General features: G+C 40.1%; 1 protein-coding gene across 1 annotated transcript in view; it reads left to right on the forward strand.

Annotated features, from left to right (window-relative positions):
- FLT1 (fms related receptor tyrosine kinase 1) overlaps positions 1 to 21,778 on the forward strand; it is a 204,539-nt gene that overhangs the window by 176,923 nt on the left and 5,838 nt on the right. The window contains exons 26-28 of the mRNA XM_043994779.1: positions 15,147 to 15,252; positions 15,363 to 15,505; positions 19,507 to 19,591. Of these exons, the coding sequence (XP_043850714.1) occupies positions 15,147 to 15,252; positions 15,363 to 15,505; positions 19,507 to 19,591 (334 nt within the window). The remainder of the gene's footprint in view (positions 1 to 15,146; positions 15,253 to 15,362; positions 15,506 to 19,506; positions 19,592 to 21,778) is intronic.

Below are 21,778 nucleotides of genomic sequence, written 5' to 3' on the forward strand. Positions count from 1 at the left end.
CTTCTGTCAGCTTTAGTTTTTTTAACTGTAAAAACAGGGATCATAATAACCTATACAACCTCTCAGGGTGATTGTAAAGATAAAATTAGATGATAATTGTAAAATAGCACAGTGGCTGACCTATGGTAGGTACTATACAAACACTAGTCAATATTATTCCCATTAATTATAATTTGTATTACTAAAATCACTTTTGAAAAGTAATGTCTATCAGATTATGTAGATTGGGTATCTGACAGCTGTATTCCTGATGTTGCCTTAGATTCCCAATTCCTAGAGGATAAATCCTGTTATATGTACATAGCCTAGACAGTGAAGGGGTCAGTATTGAAAGAGGAGAAAGGTCAGGGGCCCTGGACGTGTCCAGTGAAAGGAGCTCTCTGCATACATTAGAGAGGGCTTGTGGCACCTGTGTCTCAGCTCCCCGTCTCACATGGGAGACAGAACGTCTTCTCTTCATTCAAGAACAGGCAAAAAGTCAAAACTGAACAAGAACCAAGAGTCAGTCACCTTCCCATCCCTACTTTAGTCCCTAAATTGAGCCTCGGTCAACTTTAAGGAACCTGACATTTATGGGTATCCTACTTTATACTTTTCAAAGAGCTTCTGCATAATTTGGTATTGGTAGCAGTAAGACCTTAGACAAGTCACTTAACTTTTTCAAATGTTACTTTTCCCTGAAATAAAGAAGGAATAGTATCTGCTCAACCCCATAGCACAACATTGATCTGAGGCTCAAATGGCATCCTGTATGTGAAATGCCTGGCAACCTATAAAGGGAGTAGTCTACTTTGGTGGATCTATAATTTCACTGGTCTGGGGTAGGTTTGGGGGTAGAGCCCACCATGGGCTGGGGTGGGAAGGATTCCACAGGGCTGACTGAAGCTTTCCCAATTTGGAAAGTGTGGGGAAAAGAGGCCGCAGCAAGGCCATTCTTGGGCAGGTAGTGAGGAAACTCAAAAGGAGAGCAAGCCAACATAAGTAACTGTGGAGCCAAAAGGCCAGAGGCCATATGCAGGGCCTAAAGCCAAAGCAGAGTCCAGACCAGGAAGTTAGCACGGTCCAAGGGAGCCAGTGAAAAGGGTGGTCTGTGGCTCAGGCTGCAGGAGATGGGCATGGAGAACAGCAAAATGGTCAGCTGGAAGTCCTATCCATTTGCCACCCTCAAGTGTTCCACTGACATATGTGTGACATCGTGCCTGGCTGTGTACATTCCAGCTTCCTCTAAATTCCCTTCAGCTAAAGAGCTTCTGCTGTTTCCTCCTTGTTCTCTAATGATACAACTGACTCCAACTGAGTTTGGACACTGGGCACTCTCAAGAGTGGTATTCCTTCTACTGGTATGGATCACAACCCCTCCACAACATGAACAATTCTTCCTCATCTTCCTTCCTCCCTTCCTCACTCCCTCCTTTCTTCCTCCCTTCCTTCCTTTCTTCTAAGAGAATCCATTGGAGCTAATGAGATCACCAAGTGAAAGTTTGTTTTTATGAGGGACTATAGATCTCTTCCCAGAGTCTTCGCAGTGTCTTAGGGTCTGATACAAGCAACGCATAGTCACTCATAAATGGAATCATCTGGATAACCTCACCATTCACAAGAAACTGCCACTCAACCTGGACTCTGTAGTGGATAGCCTCCATCATGGTGGTAAATTTCATCTTTTTAAAAAATATATCTTATTTTTTCCCCTATTTACATGTTGAAACAATTTTTTTTGACATTAGGTTTTTTTTTTTAAAGTTTTGAGTTCCAAATTCTGTTCCTCCCTCTTTCCCTCCCCCTTCCCTGAGGTAGTAAGCAATCAGATATAGGGTATGCATGTGAAATTATGTAAAACAATTCCATATTAATAATTTTGTACAAGAAGACTCGAATAAAAGAGAAAGAATGAAAGAAAGTGAAAAACAACATGCTTCAGTCTATGTTCAATCAATATCAGTTCTTTCTCTGGAGGTGGATATTATATTTCATCATTAGTCCTTTGGGATTGTCTTGGATCATTGTGTTGCCAAGAATAGCTAAGTCATTCACATTATTCATCAACCAATATTGCTGTCACTGTGCACAATGTTCTCTTGGTTCTGCTCACTTCACTCTGCATCAATTCACGTCAGTCTTTCCAGGTTTTTCTGAAATCATCCTGCTTGCCATTTCTTGTAGTATGGTAATATTCCACTACAATCATATACCACAGCTTGTTTAGCCATTCCCTAACTGATGGGCATCCCTTTGATTTCCAATTCTTAGCCACCACAAAAAGAACTGTTATAAATATTTTTGTACAACTAGGTCTTTTTTCTCTTTTTTAGCATGTTTTGGGGATATAAACCTAGCAGTGGTATTGCTGGATCAAAGGGTTTGCACAATTTTATAGCTCTTTGGGCAAAATTACAAATTGCTCTCCAGAATGGTTGGATCAATTCACAACTCCAACAGTGCATTAGTGTTCCAGTTTTCCTCTCCAACATCCATAATTTTCCTTTTCTGTCATATTAGCCAATCTGATAGCTGTGAAGTAGTACCTCATAGTTGTTTGAATTTGCATTTCTCTAATTAATAGTGACTTAGAGGGGCAGCTAGATGGCGCAGTGGATAGAGCACCGGCCCTGGATTCAGGAGTACCTGAGTTCAAATCCGGCCTCAGACACTTAACACTTACTAGCTGTGTGACCCTGGGCAAGTCACTTAACCCCAATTGCCTCACTAAAAAAAAAAAAAAAAAAAAAGTGACTTAGAGCCTTTTTCATATGACTATAACTTTGATTTCTTTATCTGAGAATTGTGTTCATATCTTTGGACCAACAAATTATCTTTAGTTATGTGTAATTTAAGATTCTAAATGTGGATTCTAATGTGTTCCCCCAGTTTGGGGGAAACTGACTAAAAATCACTGATAAAACGAGTTTAGGGTTTTAAGGGTTTATTGGAAAAGAAAAAGAAAAAGATTGAGAACAGAATTCTAACAGTCTGGCATTCCTATCTTTCCTCAAATCTCCTGTGAAGTCCTCTGCCGCCACCACCATCAAGTCCGGAAGCCAAAAAGGGCCTGCGCTCCCTGCGCAGGCTCCCTTTCCTCCTTCCTGTCTCCTCCCAGACCATAGGAGGCTCCTCCAGTTGATTGGCTGGTAGACTTGATAGACAGCACCCATGAGCAAGCGTCATTTCCTGACGCCAAGGAAAAGCCACAATGCCTCTGAGGCATTTTCCTCATGGTGGAGCTCTCCACAGCAAGTCTCCAGTAGGTGGCGTCATTCCAATCATTACAGTCCCCCCTGTTGTTCCTCAAGAAACAAAATGTTTCCTTGACGGAACACTGAAAAGCTGGATTCTCTTCTTTAACTGTTTGAATTGCTGTATTTTTACTAAACCTTAGCATAGCATTGTCAATGATCAAATTAATAAATTCCATTACATTCCTTCCTTTATATGGTTAGACTTGTAATAGAGGGTTGAGGTAGTTATGCAATGTGTAACACTTTTTACCACCATGTGTCTGGATCAAAGCCAAATTTAGTATGTGTTCATGACACCTGAAAATGTTATGGAAAGGTTATCATACCATATCTCATGGTTCCGAGACAGCCAGTGATTGTGCTAGGCCACAGGTGAGTTCAACTGAGTGAGATAAAAAGATAATTAAGTTCAGTTAAATTAGGTTAAATTAGGAGGGAGAGAGGATGAATACTGGACTGTGCCTAGTAATTGTGCTCTACATAGTCACCATCATAAGCAAACCATGGACTTACATATACCTGTCTCTCCTTTTGTTGCACATATATTCTCTACAGGGCCTGCATCAGAGTTCACAGCAAATTAGTCTCTGAAATGATAAGTTTCCATACTTCCAAAATCTCATTAATTTCACCAAAGACAGTATGATGGTAAAAATGCGTGCTATGCTGCATAACTGAGAATATATTAGTGATATATACAATAATTCCAAACCATACCCAGAGTATGATGACATATAAATAATAAACGAATGTAAATAGCTGATTACATTAGACATTATCACATAATCTTCTTTTAGCTAGTAAACCACATCATCTTATACATGAATTCTCTAGTATAACAGTAGCAGATACTTAAAGTGGTGATTAATTTTTCAAAAAGAAATAAGATTTCAATATTCAATGTTTTCAGTGAGGTATCAAGCAATAGGGTTCAATAACCCTTTCTGGTCTTTTTTAGTTAAACAGAACAACATAAAAGAGAAAGGAGAAAAAATAAATAAATAAAACAAAACTCATTAGAACTCATGGTTCTCTCAAAAAGAAAGAGTAAAAAAAAAGAATTCTGGTAGCTTCTGAGGCCCGATAGCCTCACCCACAGCATATACTTAAAATGTCTTTGAATAATCACTTAGTTTATAAAATTTAGTTTTAAAGAAAAGCAAAAGAAACAAAAGTCAAGAAACAAAGCAAAACCAAAAATAAAAATAAAAAACAAAAGATTCGCTAAGCACCCTTTTGTGCTTTTAAAGAACTTAAAGGTGTGGTGAATTCCAGGTTTTTTTAGTGCCTTTCAAAAGTCAAAACAAAAGAATTTTTTAAAAAATAGTTGAGGTGGGCCAGAAAACTAGGCCATGTGCTTCAGTGCTTTTGCCTGTAGAAGGAAATGCTTGTTAAATTATAAGGTATTTAAGCTGCTAGAGTTTGGGGTATGCCACATTGTTTTAACTGGTTCCCCAATTCTCTGCAAGCCAAAGTGGCAGGGGTTTCTGAATTGTCATTGATCTTTCTAATGCTGTCATAATGTTCTTTATGGTAGAAAATGTGGAGTTCTCTAGCATCAGGTTTGTCTGTGCCACTGATTTTCAATAAAGGCTGATTTAATTGATGAACCACAACATTCAGCTGATGCTGCTTAGCAAATGCTACAATTGTATCATTTCCTCCCCACTTTCCAAATTTCTTTAATTCATCAACATATTCTTCAAAAGGGGAGTCATTTACTATAAAAGACTCAAACTCTTGTCTATGGTTAATCATATAAGAAGCAGCTTCTTGTCTGTGTCTGAGATGATTTCTACAGTGACCTTCTAGCTGGTCTGCTAAAGCCCTAAAAAGGCAATTTCCGTCTCCTGATACTTTACGAAGACTGAGTCCCAAAGCATTTAACTGATCAGTGGGATTATCAAATGGGAACTGCCTATTTCCTCTGAACTCTCTTTGCTCTTTAACAGTTGCTATCGTTAGGGTTTTTAGCTTTTTAGCATCTACCTCAGGTCTATCTGAAATCTCTTCACCTATGAATGGTGCAGGCTTTATATGAGAGCAATGAATCCATGAGTCTTTTTCACCAATTTTAATGGCAGTAGGAGTTGTCAATAATACCTGAAAAGGTCCTTCCCAGGCAGGTTGGGTTCCACTGGTTCTCTGAAAATTCTTTACATATATTTTATCTCCTGGGTTGAAGTTATGCAATGAAAAGTCTAATGGGCCTGCCTGGACCACAGCTCCTGCCTCATGGAGTTCACGTAGCCTGGTCTGTAATTCCTGTATATAGGAGGCAACAGAAGTATCACCTCCCACCAGTGATGTATAAACTGGGGAAAAAGTTTTAGCTTGGATAGGAGGGTGACCAAAAAGCATTTCATAAGGAGATATATGAAGTTCTCCCCTTGGTCTACTTCGTAGATAGAATAATGCCAATGGTAGAACATCAGGCCATTTCAAATGGGTTTCAGTACATAATTTGCCAATCATGCTCTTAAGCTCTTTATTCATACGTTCAACTTGGCCTGAACTTTGTGGATGGTAGGGCGTGTGGAATTTTGGAGTCACTCCCAAGAAAGAGTAGATTTGGGATAAAATCAAATCAGTGAAATGTGTGCCTTTGTCAGAATCGATGCGGGCTGGTGGGCCAAAACGAGGTACTATCTCTTTAAGAAGAATTTTGGCAACAAAGGCAGCTGTGGCTCGGGGGCTGGGAAAGGCCTCCACCCACCGAGTGAGCTGATCAACTATAACAAGGCAAAATTTATAATGTCCTGCTTTTGGCATAGTAATATAATCAATTTGTAAGTGCTCAAAAGGTGTATATGCTAGAGGACGCCCTCCATAAGCTTTGGCCTTAAAAGCATACTGATTATAAGACTGACATGTGGAACAGCCCGAGCAGATTCGAGATGCTGTATTAGTTACACCTGGTGCTATCCAGGTTCTCTTAATAGAGTCTACAATGCCTTGTGTACCAAAATGGCCTTTTCTGTGAACAGAGAGGCATACCTGGTGGTAGAATTTCCGGGGAAGAAATGGCTTACCTTCCGGAGACACCCAGATGCCATTGATCTGTTTCGCCTTAAATTTCTTTTTCCACTTTTCTACTTCAGAATCGTCATAGGTTAGGTTGGAAGGAATATCCTCAGAAGGTGAAAGGTTAAATACATGTTCAGGAGCTTCTAATGCAGCAAGCTTGGCTGCAGAATCGGCTCGTGCATTTCCCTTTGAAACAGGATCACTATTCCCTGTGTGGGCAGGGCAATGTACAACAGCTAGGGAAGAAGGCAGTTTCAGGGCATCTAAGAGGTCCTTGATAAGGTCCCCATTGGCAATAGCCTTGCCCGAGGATGTTAGAAAGCCTCGTTGACGCCAAATCATACCAATAAAGTGGCATATGCCAAAGCCATATTTCGAGTCAGTAAAAATAGTGGCACTCTTACCTTTGGCTATATTACAGGCCTGTGTAAGAGCCACAAGTTCAGCAGCCTGTGCACTAAAATGGCAAGGCAGAGAAGCTGCCCAGAGGGTGTCATAATCAGAAACTACAGCAGCTCCAGTAAAACGGGTTCCCTCTCTCATAAATGAGGAACCATCTGTATAGAGGACAAGATCAGGATTTTCTAAAGGTGTATCAAAAAGATCATCACGGGGTTTTTCAGCCATATCAACTAAAGAAGCACAGTCATGCAACGGTTCCCCCGAGAATGGTAAATTAGGGAGTAGTGTTGCTGGATTAAGAACTGTGCAGCGTTTTAAAGTGATATTCTCATTACCTAACAGGGTTATTTCATACTTAGCCAGCCTTTGATCTGAAAAGGCTTGTGTCCTGTGACGTAGTAAGAGAGCCTCCACTTCATGAGGGCATTGCACAGTTAGAGGGTTACCTAGGACCAAATCAGAGGCTTTTTCTACCAAAAGGGCTGTGGCCGCCACTGCTCTAAGGCAAGGTGGCACTCCAGCCGCTACAGGGTCCAGCTGAATTGAATAGTAGGCTATAGGGCGTTGGTTAGGCCCCAGTGACTGAGTCAGGACTCCAGAAGCCACCCCCCTTTGTTCATGCACAAAGAGAGTGAAAGGCTTACTATAATCTGGTAGTCCCAGGGCAGGTGCTGATAACAAGGCCCGTTTTAATTCTTTTATGGCTGAGAGATGCTGGGGATCCAACTGTAAAATGTCTGGAACAGAACTTTTTGTAAGAGCTATGAGGGGTTTAGTAATTTCACCAAAAGAGGGTATCCATTGTCTACAGTACCCAGCTGCTCCCAGAATGGCTCTTAATTGCTTCTTAGTAGAGGGGGCAGAAAGTTGTTGAATGGCCTGGACTCTCTTAGAAGAGACAGAGCGAGTTCCAGCAGCCAAAATAAATCCTAAATATTCTACCTGGGGCAAACACCATTGTACCTTTGTCTTGGAAACCTTGTGTCCTCTCTTGTGCAGCTCCAGCAGTAAGTGACGGCTATCTTCCTGACAAATTTCAGCATTAGGAGAGGCCAAAAGTAAGTCATCTACATATTGTACTAGTGTGGAGCTTTTAAAGGTAATAGAGGCCAGATCCTGCTGTAAAATTTGGGAAAATAATGTAGGACTGTCTACAAATCCCTGTGGGAGTCTAGTCCAGGTCCACTGTCTATTTTTCCAGGTAAAAGCAAATAAATATTGGAAGTCCTCATGTACTGGTATGGAGAAAAAGGCAGAGCAGAGGTCTACCACTGTGAAACATGTAGATTCATAGGGAATGGAAGAAAGTATGGTAGAAGGGGAAGCCAATATAGCATGTCTAGGGATAACATAATTATTAATTGCTCTAAGATCTTGCACAAAACGATAAACAGGTTTACCATCTGGCCCAGGCTTGGGTTTTTTAACTGGCAAAATGGGAGTATTGCATGGAGAGTGATGACATGGAATAATAATACCCTGGCTTTTCAAAGCCTCAATTATAGGTGTGATCCCTTCTATTGCTTCCCTAGACAATGGATACTGTGGAATGGAGGGGGGTGGTCCCCCCTTAACTTTAAAGGTAACAGGCATGGCAGACTTAAGGAGCCCCACCTCATTAGGGGATGAGGCCCATAAAGACTCAGGAATGTCAGAGGGGATTTTGGATACCTCCCCTGCTGTTCCTTGAGCTTCTGTAAGTAAAATTGGTAATAAATGAACAGTATCCTCTGGCAATTGTAGGGAGACACCCCCATCTGGAGCACAAGATATGGTTGCTCTAAGCTTACAAAGGAGATCACGACCTAATAAATTTACAGGGGCATCAGGCATGAGTAAAAATGAATGTTCTACTGTTAAGGGCCCCATAGATACCATGCGAGGATTCAATTTTGCCACTCTCTGGCTCTTTCCTGAGACTCCTACTACATTTAAAAATCCTACAGGTCTACACCCAGCATCTGGTTTGCTTATTAATACTGATTTAGAAGCTCCTGTGTCTAGTAAACAGTCATAATACGTGTCCCCTACTTTGAGGGTCACATGAGGTTCATTACTCTGGGGAGGTGAATGAACTGGCACAAGCGCATTCAAAAAATCCAGATCTGGGAATATGTTGCTTTCATTATCTTTGTTCCATTCCTCCCCTTCCTCTTGTCAATCCTGTGCCCCCCTTTGAGGGAGTCCATGGTTACCCTGATTCTGGTTCTGTCCTTCTGTTCCTCCCTGATAGGGTGTACGGTTATCCTGATACTGTCTCTTTGTATCCCCCTGAAAAGATTTATATCCATTTTGATTCTGCCTGTAATAAGGGTTATAATTACTCCGGTTGTTTCCTTTCTGATAGAAGTTTCCAAAATTATTTCGATTTCCCCCAAAGAATTCCTCAAGGCTCTCGGTCATTGTCCTCTTAAGGTCTTGTTTTCTAGTTCTACATTCCCTCAAGAAGTGTCCTTGTTTTTTGCAGTACTCACAAAATTTAGGGGGTTGATAACGATTTTCAATTTTCCAGTTTCTCTGCCCTGTTGTTTCCTGTACTGGAGCTAAAATGTCCTGTCTGTTCCTTTCTTCTCTCTCATTTCCTTCGTAAATATATGTTGCTATTTCTTTAAGTCTGTCAGGACTCAAACTATTCCACCCAGGACATTGCTTTTTAAAATATTTCCGAATTTCTGGTAATGACTGGTTTACAAAATGAGAGCAGATAATATGGGCGTCTCTACTGTCTAATGGGTCTAGTCTAGCATATTGCCTGGCATACTTACACAGCCTGTCATAAAATCTATTAGGTCTCTCATCAGGTCCCTGAACTATATCTATAAATTTTTGCCAGTTATCAGTCTTTCTAATACAGGATTCCATTGCCTTCAGCAATGTTTCCCTTGCATCTTTCAACATATCAAAATGCTCAGGGTTATTGGGGTCCCAGTCAGGGTCTTGAATAGGCCACCCAATATCAACCTTTCCCGTGGCTTCCAGGCTGTTTGCTGCAGCTACTATATCTGCTCTTTCTCCTGGGGACAATATTATTTCCATAAGGTCAGTAACATCATTCCAAGTGGGCTGATATGCTCTAAAAATTGCTCTAAACTGCCTGATAACTGCTGTGGGATCTTCATCAAATTTAGGAGTGCTTTGTCCCCATAAAGCCAAATCCTTGGGTGTAAAAGGTGTGTATTGTCTGAGCTTACGTATAGTACCTTTTTGACCATGGGTGAGGATCTCTTGAAGGGGAAAAATTTTTACTTTCTCTGTCTCCTCTACAGGGAAATCATTTCTTTCTTTCTTTCTTTCTTTGTTTGGCATGGAGGAAGTAGAGGGTGAGGGAATAAGAGTTGGGTCATTTGGAATTTCAGTCTGAATGGCCTTGGATTTAGTTGTTCTGTTGGGCATTTCGGTTAGGCAGGCCATGTCTGTCTGCCAGTCTATCGTTTCAGTTTGGGTGGCAGACTCAGATGTAAACTGGGGCCTGGATTTTCCTCGTTTTATATTTTTAGTATGATAATTTTCACTTGCTCTGGCCCAGATTTTCCAATAACGTAAATGTTCAGGTGGACATCTACTTAGGGTTCTTTGCAAATGCCTCAATGTTTGGGGATCAAATGACCCATATTTGGGCCATTCTTCCTGTAATTCCTCATGCCACATAAAACACAGTCTGATAAGCTCTCCTCTGGTCATGGTTGTATTTAGTCTAAGTTTTCCCTCATTCCAATCCATAAGTAGCTTTCCTAATGGGGAATCCCAGGGAATCATCTTTATTCTAACATTATCTAGGACATGCCAAATTCTCCATACCACACCAAAAAGCCCCACAAAACCACAAAGAGTAATAAAAATATATTCAAGTTCAAGCTGGCCAACATCTTTGATTAGTGAAGGTAAAGCTAGAAAAGGGGTACTTAGGGTGTTTAAAAGATCCATTTGAAATTTAAAATAGCCTATACTTGGTAGTTCTTTCCAATTTAAGGGGACAAGGGAGGGGAAATCTTACCCAATCAGAAGATCAGAAGATGAACGTTCGGTTTTCCTCTTCGTGGTCAGCCAAACTGTGTAATTTAAGATTCTAAATGTGGATTCTAATGTGTTCCCCCAGTTTGGGGGAAACTGACTAAAAATCACTGATAAAACGAGTTTAGGGTTTTAAGGGTTTATTGGAAAAGAAAAAGAAAAAGATTGAGAACAGAATTCTAACAGTCTGGCATTCCTATCTTTCCTCAAATCTCCTGTGAAGTCCTCTGCCGCCACCACCATCAAGTCCGGAAGCCAAAAAGGGCCTGCGCTCCCTGCGCAGGCTCCCTTTCCTCCTTCCTGTCTCCTCCCAGACCATAGGAGGCTCCTCCAGTTGATTGGCTGGTAGACTTGATAGACAGCACCCATGAGCAAGCGTCATTTCCTGACGCCAAGGAAAAGCCACAATGCCTCTGAGGCATTTTCCTCATGGTGGAGCTCTCCACAGCAAGTCTCCAGTAGGTGGCGTCATTCCAATCATTACAGTTAGCACACATCTACCTTTTTTTTATACTTCAATTGATGTTTATTATTAGAAGCTCACTGAACAAGGTTATTTTTATTCTTATAGCTTCCAGGGAGTCCTTGATGACCTTAATGAATAGATGAGAGAAACTTTACTGTAAAAGAGCCTGTAAGGGGACATTTTGTTCTACAAAATCTAATGTTTTTTGTAATAAAAAAAACCAATAGGGGCAGCTAGGTGGCGCAGTGGATAGAGCACCGGCCCTGGATTCAGGAATACCTAAGTTCAAATATGACCTTAGACACTTAACACTTACTAGCTGTGTGACCCTGGGCAAGTCACTTAACCCCAATTGCCTCACCAAAAAAACAAAAAACAAAAAAAAATTTTAAAACCAATAAGTACAATAGGATCTTATATTCTGGACATATTTTGTCAAAAAAGAAAATGTGTGATATATTGATAAATATAATTTATGAAAGCCTGCTTGCTCCCTACTAATATTCTTATCTATTTTTATACAGAAACCTTCATAAAGATTTTATATAGATGGGAGAGTAGGTATATGAGTTAGTAATTATTGATGTTCTATTGGTCACTTTTTTTATAAAGTATAAAGTCTGCGATTTTTCCATGCTTTTGTTGTCTTTCCTTCCTTTGAATTTTTTGTAATTCAGTCCCCAATGCCTTCCCAATTTTGTCACCTCCAATATATATAATGCGCCATCTCTCTATATATACCTGTACCAGGATGACTGCTCTACCCATATTTGTTCTCTTCAGGGCAATTTCTGTCTTCTCTATAAAAATTTCCAGGATTTTAGGGTCCAAGTATAATAGATTCTATTATGCTTGATAGAGAAGACAGCTTGTTGAATTATTTTTTTTTTGCAAATCTCCATTTTCCTTCTCCAGGAACATAGATATAAAATGGGAAAGAACCTCAACAACTATCTTGTCCAAGTACTTATTTTACAGATGAGGAAACTGAGTCCAGGGAGGTTGTGACTTACCTAGAGTTATGCAGATAGTAAATGTCAGAGATAAGAGTGGAATTCCAATCCTCTAACCCCAGTCTTTCCACTGTACCACTTAACCTTGGGATGATTTCACTTAGATGGTATCTTCCCAAGCTTTCTTTTAACTAGTTTTACTCTCTACTGCTTTCTTCTGTTTTATGAACCAATTTTCTTCATGATCATCCATCATATGTCTCTGTAAGATATTACAGATATTTATATTCTAGCCTAGTGTTGCCTTTGGCAGTCATCACTCTCCTTTTGGCAAGTCAAATATTTGCCGAATGAGATTTGGGTTTGTTTTTTTAAGTCTCCTTGTTGTGCTAATTAATTTCTATTAGTTTAACTTGTGGATGAAATCGCTAGAGTCAGTGTTGTTGTCATTTTTATTGTTCACTTCCTTTAATTTCAATAATTTGTTTAAATAATACGGATTAAACTTGTTAAAATACGCACCATATCTTTTTTCTCATTCTCATTATTTCTTTTTCATTTCAAATTCTGATCTTAGCTCTGACAAGTTAGTCCTGACTGTGGACAGACAGCTGACTCAGGGATAACACCTACATCAATAAGTCTCTTCCTGTCTGCTAAAATGTGGTCAGTTTCATTCTTTGTGGTGTTATTTAATGCTCACCATATCCAGCACTTACCAATTCATTTTTGCAGAAAATGTTCATGAATGATGAAGCTTCCATATAAACAAGTCTTTGACTTCTCTCATTTCTTTCTCCTGAACCATCTTTTTCCATTTGTTTCTCTCTATCCTCACCTCTCCTCTTCTTTGTATTGAAGTCATAAAGTGTCAGAGTGTATGCAGATTTGATATGGAGAATATTGACAACTTTTTCAAAGGATTTCTCTACCACTTCATCCTCAGCAATGAGTATTAGTGTGTAAGCTACAATTATTTCCATGACATTTTTTTGCACATACTTTTATCATTAGTACTGCAATGTGATGATGAAGTGTCCAGTGAAATAATATTTCTTATAGCCTTTGGAAATGATAGAACCCACTCTGACAACTTCTTTCTTAGCCTCCATAAGGAATACCCATTAGCTATCCTTCCATTTTGTTGTACCTTCCTTCTTTCTTCTGGTTTCACTTATAATAAAAATGTGAAGATAGATACAATTTAGCACCTGCAGTAAAAAGTCTATTCATTGGTCATTGATCAAGGAGCTGACCTTTATAGTACCAGTAGTTAAGTTGAAGCTTGTGGATGATCTAAAAGCTATATGATTCATCGTGCCCTCTCCCCGCTTTCCACCTCTTTGCCACCATCACTTCAGAAGCAAAAGGGGGCTGCACATGACTAATGGCTATTTTTAATTTTTTCTTTGTTTCATTAGTTGCTATGTCCCCCCAAAAAACCCCAAAACAAAAAAGCACTTCATTACTTGATTAGCTAAGTTGATCCTTGGAAAACAGACTCAGTCTAGTATCAGGCCATAAGTGAAGCCTTCCCAGCATAGTAGAGCCTGCTAATAGAAACAGTACTACCAATAGTAGTCAGTGTTCCAGGCCAATCTGCAAAACCTAATTTTAACTAATGTTAGGTAGCTGGACCATAACAATGATAGCAGCCCAGAGGCCTCTCTGTGTCCCTGAGCATCCTCTGCAACTTTTTTGAGCCTCAAGCTTTTCTCCATACAGAAGAGGAAGAGGAAGCTCTGTCAGGTAGACAGCTTCCATAGCTATTTCAGGGCTCAGGCAGCCAGATAAAAAGACGGGAGTAGTTAGGATTGGCATTGAGTATGGACTGAGATGGTAATGGCTTCTAGAGGAGCAAGGCCTGTTTGGGAGTACCTGTATAATCTCTGTTTAAATTACTAATAGATGGTTTTGTTCAAACACTTAAATTGTTCTAGGAGGGAAAAAAGTTTAGAACATTGGGTGGTGGGGGTGAGGGGGGAGGCAGATTTATGTCAGTTATCTTTGTCAAATGCAGGCTATAAAATTTGAATGGCAAGTGAAGTGGTTGAATAACCTTAAGTATCTGAAACATTCATATGGTCAGAAAAGTGAATCACAAGGAAGACAGTTTTGCAATATAACAGGTACACAGCTACAATTATCCTGTTTCTGATTTAGGAAGGAAAAAAACCTAGGGCTGCTCATAGTACAGTCTAAGACCTTTTTGTAAGCAACAGAAAGCAGTTAAGATAAGGTTCTTTTGTTAGAACAATCATAGATTGGAGTAAAAGAAAAGTCTCATTTTAATTCCAACAACCAGAGAGTCAAATAAAACCTCAAAACCTTTCAATATTCAGAGTATCATTTTTGGGAGGAAGTTTTCTCTTGAAAGCAAAGTGGGAAAAACCAAGATTTGACTACAAAGGAATTGATAATAGTTGAAGGTTAAAAAGAAGATGCCCATTTTTACTCAGGTGTTTCTATTTCTTTAAATCTTGCTAAAATTTTGTATCACTTTTAAAAATATAAAGTAATCTGATAATAGTTCATTGTCATACATTATTTTTTCTTATGAACTTGGTTTATGAAGTGGAAAGTTTTTATTATGTTACATGATTGTCATGAGAATTTAATTCAATTTCCAAATATTTATGAGGCCCCATTGTGAAACAAAAAGGATAGTGGGCCTGAACACAGAAGCCATCAATCAGAGGCCTACCTCCTTCACTTACCAAGAGCCTCATTTAGCATTTATCTGAGGCCTCATCATGCAGAATTTTTCAAGAATTATAGAAAAAGCATATAGTCTATGATATGAAAAATTTGGGCCACACATATGGTGACAGCTTGCCCAAATTTCAATCATAGTGCCTTCAAACAAACAAATTTGCTCACACATGCTAGCTTTGGCCAAATCCAAAAGGTGGTTTCCATCACCTTTCTCCAAAATACTGTAATAACAGTATTAAGCCCTTATTAGTACAATGGCACTATATAGATTATCTTCCAACTCACAGGAATATTAACTGATGTCCATTTGTTTCCTTTCATATTTCACTTTAACAGCTATCAAATCATGTTGGATTGTTGGCATAAGGACCCGAAAGAAAGGCCAAGATTTTCTGAACTGGTGGAAAAACTAGGAGACTTGCTTCAAGCAAATGTGCAAAAGGTAGAGCCAAACCTGTATTAAATTACAAGGGACCAAATGCCTTTTCAAATGTATCTTTTTTTTAAAGATCACCATAACATTTGCAATTATCTTATATTTTGTTATTTTAGGATGGTAAAGACTATATCCCACTGAATAATATACTGAAAGGAAATAATGGGTTTGCATATTCTACCCCTGCCTTCTCTGAATCCTATTTCAAAGAAGATAATTCAACTCCAAAATTCAATTCAGGAAGTTCTGATGATGTCAGGTAAGGCAAAAAGCAATTCATCTCAGTTCAATTTAAAAAAATTATTAAACATCTACTATATGTCAGTAACTATGCTAGATGATGGAAATACAAAGACAAAAATGAATAGCCCTTTCTCCCAAAGAACTCACATTCTATTTGGGTCAACAATATACAGTTGTGTAAGACAGGTGATTTTTTTTATTGTTTCTAGTGAACAAAGAATCCTTCACTTTAGGCTGAGATATATAAATAGAAAAAATGCTAGAGTCTTTCACTTAAGAATTCTAGGAAAGCTTGGAATTCTCATCATTTCTTTTCTTCCCATCAGGACACAGTTGGGAAGGCTTCCTAGAAGCAGCCTTCTCAGGCCAGAGTACTGTGTGGAATTCTGTAATAGACAACTGGGTTGAATGCAAGGACAGGAACAGACAGAAATCACGTGTCAGGCACATATAATTAGGAAAGGCTTCTATAACCATAGAGTCTTACATTTGAAGGGACCTCAAAAATCACCTAAGTCCAGCCTGAGCATGAGTCCCCCTTTCAGTGTCTCCCCAAGTGACTATCCCTTCTCTGCTTAAAGATTTCCCATGATGGGTGGGGAGTTCAGCAGAGAATAACTGAAGGACATTTGAACTTAGCTTCCTTGGGAAGATCTGTAGGCAAAGGATTTTCTGCAGAGAGGATCTGGCTCAAGCTCAGCCTAGTCCAAGTTGAGTTTGCTCTGCACTGTTTTCTCCACCCCAGGGTCAAGTACTGGGCATATTCCCAGAGCCTGGGTGATACATGCCAGTTGGGGGAAAACTCTAATGGCTCTTAGCCTGAACCTACTTCCACAACAGCTGTTTTGTGGAATAAGGATTAGACTTGTTTTCCTTGGCCCTGAAAAGCTGAACTAAAAGTAAGAGGTAGAGTTCCAGAGAATCAGATTTCAGCTCAAAGTAAGGAAAAACTCTCACAGAGCTATCCAGGAGAGAATGGTCAGCCTCAAGAGGAAACAATCTGCCCAACATTAGAGGTCTTCGAGCAAAGGCTTGATAATGACTTCTTTGGGGATCTTGTGGAGGGGATTCTTGTTTAGGCATGGTTAGACCAGTTGATCTCTGAGATCCTTTTCAACTCTGAGTTTCTGAAGAGTCAGAAAACTTGAGTTTGATGGAATTCCTTTTCTAACCCTTATTAGCCAAATTACATGCGGTCACCTTATTTCTGTCCCAAGTTTGGGGAAAATTGGCTGGAGTTTCTAATATATTGCTACTTATACATTAGAAGCTTTAGCACCAGTTTTAGGTCATTAAGCATATATTAAAGTATATTAGATATTAGTAAAGAGAGATAGCAAAAAAAAAAAACCACAAAAAACAAAAAAAAACCTCATTGGGGCAGCTGGGTGGCACAGTGGATAAAGCACTGGCCCTGGATTCAGGAGTACCTGAGTTCAAATCCGGCCTCAGACACTTGATACTTACTAGCTGTGTGACCCTGGGCAAGTCACTTAACCCTCATTGCCCCACCAAAAGAAACAAAACAAAACCAGAAAGAGAGATAGCACATGGCTCAGAAAGTTAGGAAAGCCTAGCCAGGATAGAGGAGGAGAGAGAAAAAGGCGCCACCATCTACAAGTCTCAGGTCAAAAAGAAAGTCCCTATGCTGCTGTGAGGCAGTCCCTACACACCACTCCAATCTAATTGGCCAGCATCACCCAAATCCATTGGTTCACTGTACTTGAGGGCGGTCCATGAGCGAAATGTGCCCAAGGTCATAGCTCAGAGAACCCACCCTCCAAGGGCCAGGCCCTCAGATAGGCATGGTTTCAACCAAGTCAACCTCAAGTGAGTTAATCAGCAAAGGCAATCCAATCAATCCCAATATTATCCTCTTGAGTGGGGGCCTCTGGGCATCCCAAAAGCCATTTTTTTCTCACACTATGGAACCATGGACAAATCATTTAACCTTTCAAAGCCTCAGTTTCTTCATCTATAAAATAAGAGTCAGCCTGGTGGAATGGATATGTTGCTGGAGTTGGAGTCAGGAAGAACTAGGTTCAAATCCTTCTGTAGTCACTAGCAGTGTGACCTTAGGCAAGTCATTTAATCATCCCATACCTCAGTTTCCTCAAATGAGGAACTTGGACTCAAGGGCCTGTAAAGTGCCTTCCAGTTCCAAATCCTATGATCTTGAAAATGGAGACAGACAATAATACTTGTACCATTTACTTCATAGGTTTAAAATGAGGGGGGGAACAGCTAGGTGGTGCAGTGGATAAAGCACCAGCCCTGGACTCAGGAGGACCCGAGTTCAAATCCAGTCTCAGACACTTGAGACTTACTAGCTGTGTGACCCTGGGCAAGTCACTTAACCCTCATTGCCTCACCAAAAAAAAAAAAAAAAAGAAAAAAACCCAATTTTTTAAATGAGGGAAATGCTTTGGAATCCTTGAAATGCTAGATAACTATAAGCTATTAAATGCGAACTAACTCCTAGGTGCTGCTCATTCTAATTATAAAGGAAGTGATTCCTTATACTGAGCTGAAACCTGCAGCACTATAACTTCTATCCATTGGTCCTAGTTCTACCTTTGGGATCCCAAAAGAGCAAGTCTAGAGGTTCTTCTATATGCTAACCCATCAAATATTTAAAATCAATCAGTAGGGGCAGCTAGGTGGCGCAGTGGATAGAGCACTGGCCCTGGAATCAGGAGTACCTGAGTTCAAATCCGGCCTCAGACACTTAACCCTGGGCAAGTCACTTAACCCCTATTGTCTCACTAAAAAAAAACCGAAAAAACCCAAAAAACAAAAATAAAATAAATCAGTAGGTGAATTTGGAATCTGCAAAGATAATCCATGGCAGGAGTGGAACCACAAAAACACTTTCTAATTCCCCCCAATCAGGACAATCTCATCTTTTCCTGACCATCGGCTTACTAGCTCCTAGACAACTAGCTCAGTTGGTTTTACTACAACACAGGTTCACTCCTCATCAAATATAAATGAATTTGCTCCAAGGACAGGTGGCCCCAAAGCCAAGGGCTACTGGTCACAAAAGAGTGGTATGGGGGTATGAATGACTGGACACCAACCCACCTAACTTCTGGGCAAGTCAATTTACTTCTTTGTGAATGTAAATCTTTCATCTTGAAAAAAGGGGGTTATTAGATTCATTGATCTCTGAGTTCTTTCCAAGCTTGAAAGTGATGTGTCTAATAATAATTCATATTAGCAATAGCATTCATATAGCACTTCAATGTCTGTAAGGTGTTTTACATACATTGTCTCACTCAAATTTCACAACAACCCTGTGAGACAGAAGTATAGATATTAGTATTTCCATCTTAAGGATGAGAAAATGGTCACACGATGAGTTTCAAAATAATCTGAATCCAGGTGTGACTCCAAGTTCAGCCCTTGTGGTTACAAAGCACTGTAAAGATCTTATCCTACTTTATCCTTACAGCAACACTGTGAAGCAGATCATGCAGGTATTACCCCCATTTTACAGATAAGGAAACTGAAAAGCAAAACTTTATAGTGACTTGCTCAAGGTCACACAGATTAAGTACATCATGCAGCAGGGATTCAAATCCAAAGTTCTTTCTCCTACACCCTGCTGCCTCTCACTATTTCATGCTGCTTCTGCCGATGAGGTGGCCGTTAGCCTCTAGATGGTGATACTGCTCAGGAAGGCCCTCTAGAGTTTGTGGGCTCTCACTGTGGAGGATGACTGAAGCATGACTAGGACATCTGTGGAGGCAGGCACTTCTGCAGAGGGGTCTTTGGGCAATATTTGACTTTAGACATCAGGATTTTTAATGGACTCTACTGGAAGTAGCAGTGATAACATCAGGATTCCCAGAAAAAGTTATTAAGATTTCAACCTGTGGGAAGAGCACACCAGACCCTACTGATGTCTCTGTTTACCTTGGGTACTACCCAGTACCCCTATAGTCTCCTAGCCAACCACAGCTGCATACCTTTTCCCAGCCTTGACTTTTTTCCTTCTTTCCTCTGTTTGAACAGATATGTAAATGCTTTTAAATTCACACACCCACAGAGAGTAAAAACCTTTGAAGAGCTTTCCCCAAAGGCCACCACAGTGTTTGAGGTAAGTAATGCAGCTTCATGCCCTTAATGAATTGCACTAATCTGGATTATGGGCCAGACATCAGAGCAACCCAAGAGCCTCCTGCAGCCTGGCTGGCTAGTACTAGCTTAAGACTGCTCAGCAACAAGGACTATAGTGAGGGTCTAATTATAATTTCTCTGCAGATGACTCCCAGGTCTGGTCTCTCCATTGATTTCCAGTCCCACATTCACAACTGGATATTGGACATTTACAACTGGATATCTCATAAACATAAACATAATCGTAAACATCTCCAACTCAAAATGTCCAAAACAGAACTCTTGATCTCCACCCCCTCCCCTCTTCCAAACTTCCCTATCTCTGTTGAGGACATCACCATTCCAGTCTCCCAGGTTCATAACATTGGTGCAGTCTTTGACTCCTCACTCCTCTCCTCTTGCTGAGGATTATGCTTGAGGAAAAAGTATCAGATTTTGTCATTAAGAAATCATTGGTAGGGGCAGCTGGGTGGCGCAGTGGATAGAGCACTGGCCCTGGAATCAGGAGTACCTGAGTTCAAATCCGTCCTCAGACACTTGACACTTACTAGCTGTGTGACCCTGGCCAAGTCATTTAACCCCAATTGCCTCACTAAAAAAAACCCAACCAAACAAACAAACAAAAAAGAAGTCATTGGTAGGGCAGCTAGATGGCACAGTGTATAAAGCACCAGCCCTGGATTCAGGAGTACCTGAATTCAAATCCGGCCTCAGACACTTGACACTTACTAGCTGTGTGACCCTGGGCAAGTCACTTAACCCTTATTGCCCCACAAAAAAAAAAAAGAAAGAAATCATTGGTGACTTTGTAGAGAGCAATTTCAGTTGTATGATGTTGTTGGTAGCCATATTGTAAAGGGTTGAGGGGGGAGAGATTGCAAAGGTAGTCAGGGAAGAGAAAGTCTAGGCAGTGAGTGAATGTACCTGACTTTATCAAGTTTGGCTAAGAAATAGAGGAGGTATATAGGACGTTAGCTTTAGGGGAGAGGACGGTCCAGTGAGGGGTTTTATGGATGAAGGAGACTTGATTTGAGAGGTTGCAATCTGTTGGAAAAGATGGGAGGAGACGGAACCAAGTATACATATAGAGGTGCTAGCCTTGTCAGAGACTGAGGGAAGGGAGGAGATTGAGAGATGATGTCACTGAGTCTTGAGATTAAAAGAATGGGAAAAGAGGGAGTTCACATCAAAAGGCCTCGATTTGTTTTTTCAGCATAATAAGAAGCAAGGTCCTTATAGCTAACACTTCCTCCAGCTTCAGTCAGCAGCTTGTGAATAGCAGTGACAATAATATTGATTGCAAGACAAGAGAAGAGTTGTTATGGGATAAGGGGGCAAAAGACAAATAATTTTTAGTGCGGTTTGGTGTTTTTTTTGTTTTTATTTTTATTTTTCTAAATTACATGTAAAGATATTTTTTGAGTTCCAAATTTTTCTCCCGCCCTTCCTTCCCTCCCCCTTCCCAGGTCCAGTAAGCAATTTGATATAGGTGATATATTACTATCATATTTCCACATTAATCAGAACAAAAGGAAAAAATGAAAGAATAAACAAGAACAATAACAAAAAGCAACAACAAAAGTGAAAATAGTATGCTTCAGTCTGCATTCAGACTCCATACTTCTTTTTTCTGAATGTGGATAGTGTTTTCCACCATAAGTCTTTTGGCATTGTCTTGGCTCATTGCATTACATTGCATTGTTCAGTCCATCACAGTTGATCATCATACAATGGTGTTGATACTGTGTACAATGTTCTCTTGGTTCTGCTCATTTCACTGTGCATCAATTCATGTAAGTCTTTCCAGGTTTTCAAAGGACAAATAATTGATGAAATATTGTGCATTTAAATGAACGGAAAACTGACAAACTGTGAGGGGGCGATAGAGACATTTGCTAGAACATGCATCAGAGTGCTCTTTCTCAGGCCTTTTTGATAGATTATCCTCCCTTGACATTTCTGGACCTTCTCTTCTTTTTCTCCACCATCTCTGGGGGGAAGCACATCAGCTCCCATGGGCTTACATTGCATATTTATGAAGACAATTCAAAATTCTATATGTCCAGTCCTGCTTCTTTTCCAGAACTACAGTTCTTGTAATCAACTGCCTGCTGGACAGTGTCTTTAGGCATGTTCAAAATGGAATTCATGATATCCCTTTAACCTC

This window comes from Dromiciops gliroides, chromosome 3 (genome assembly GCF_019393635.1).
Source record: "Dromiciops gliroides isolate mDroGli1 chromosome 3, mDroGli1.pri, whole genome shotgun sequence".
Lineage (NCBI taxonomy): Eukaryota > Metazoa > Chordata > Mammalia > Microbiotheria > Microbiotheriidae > Dromiciops > Dromiciops gliroides.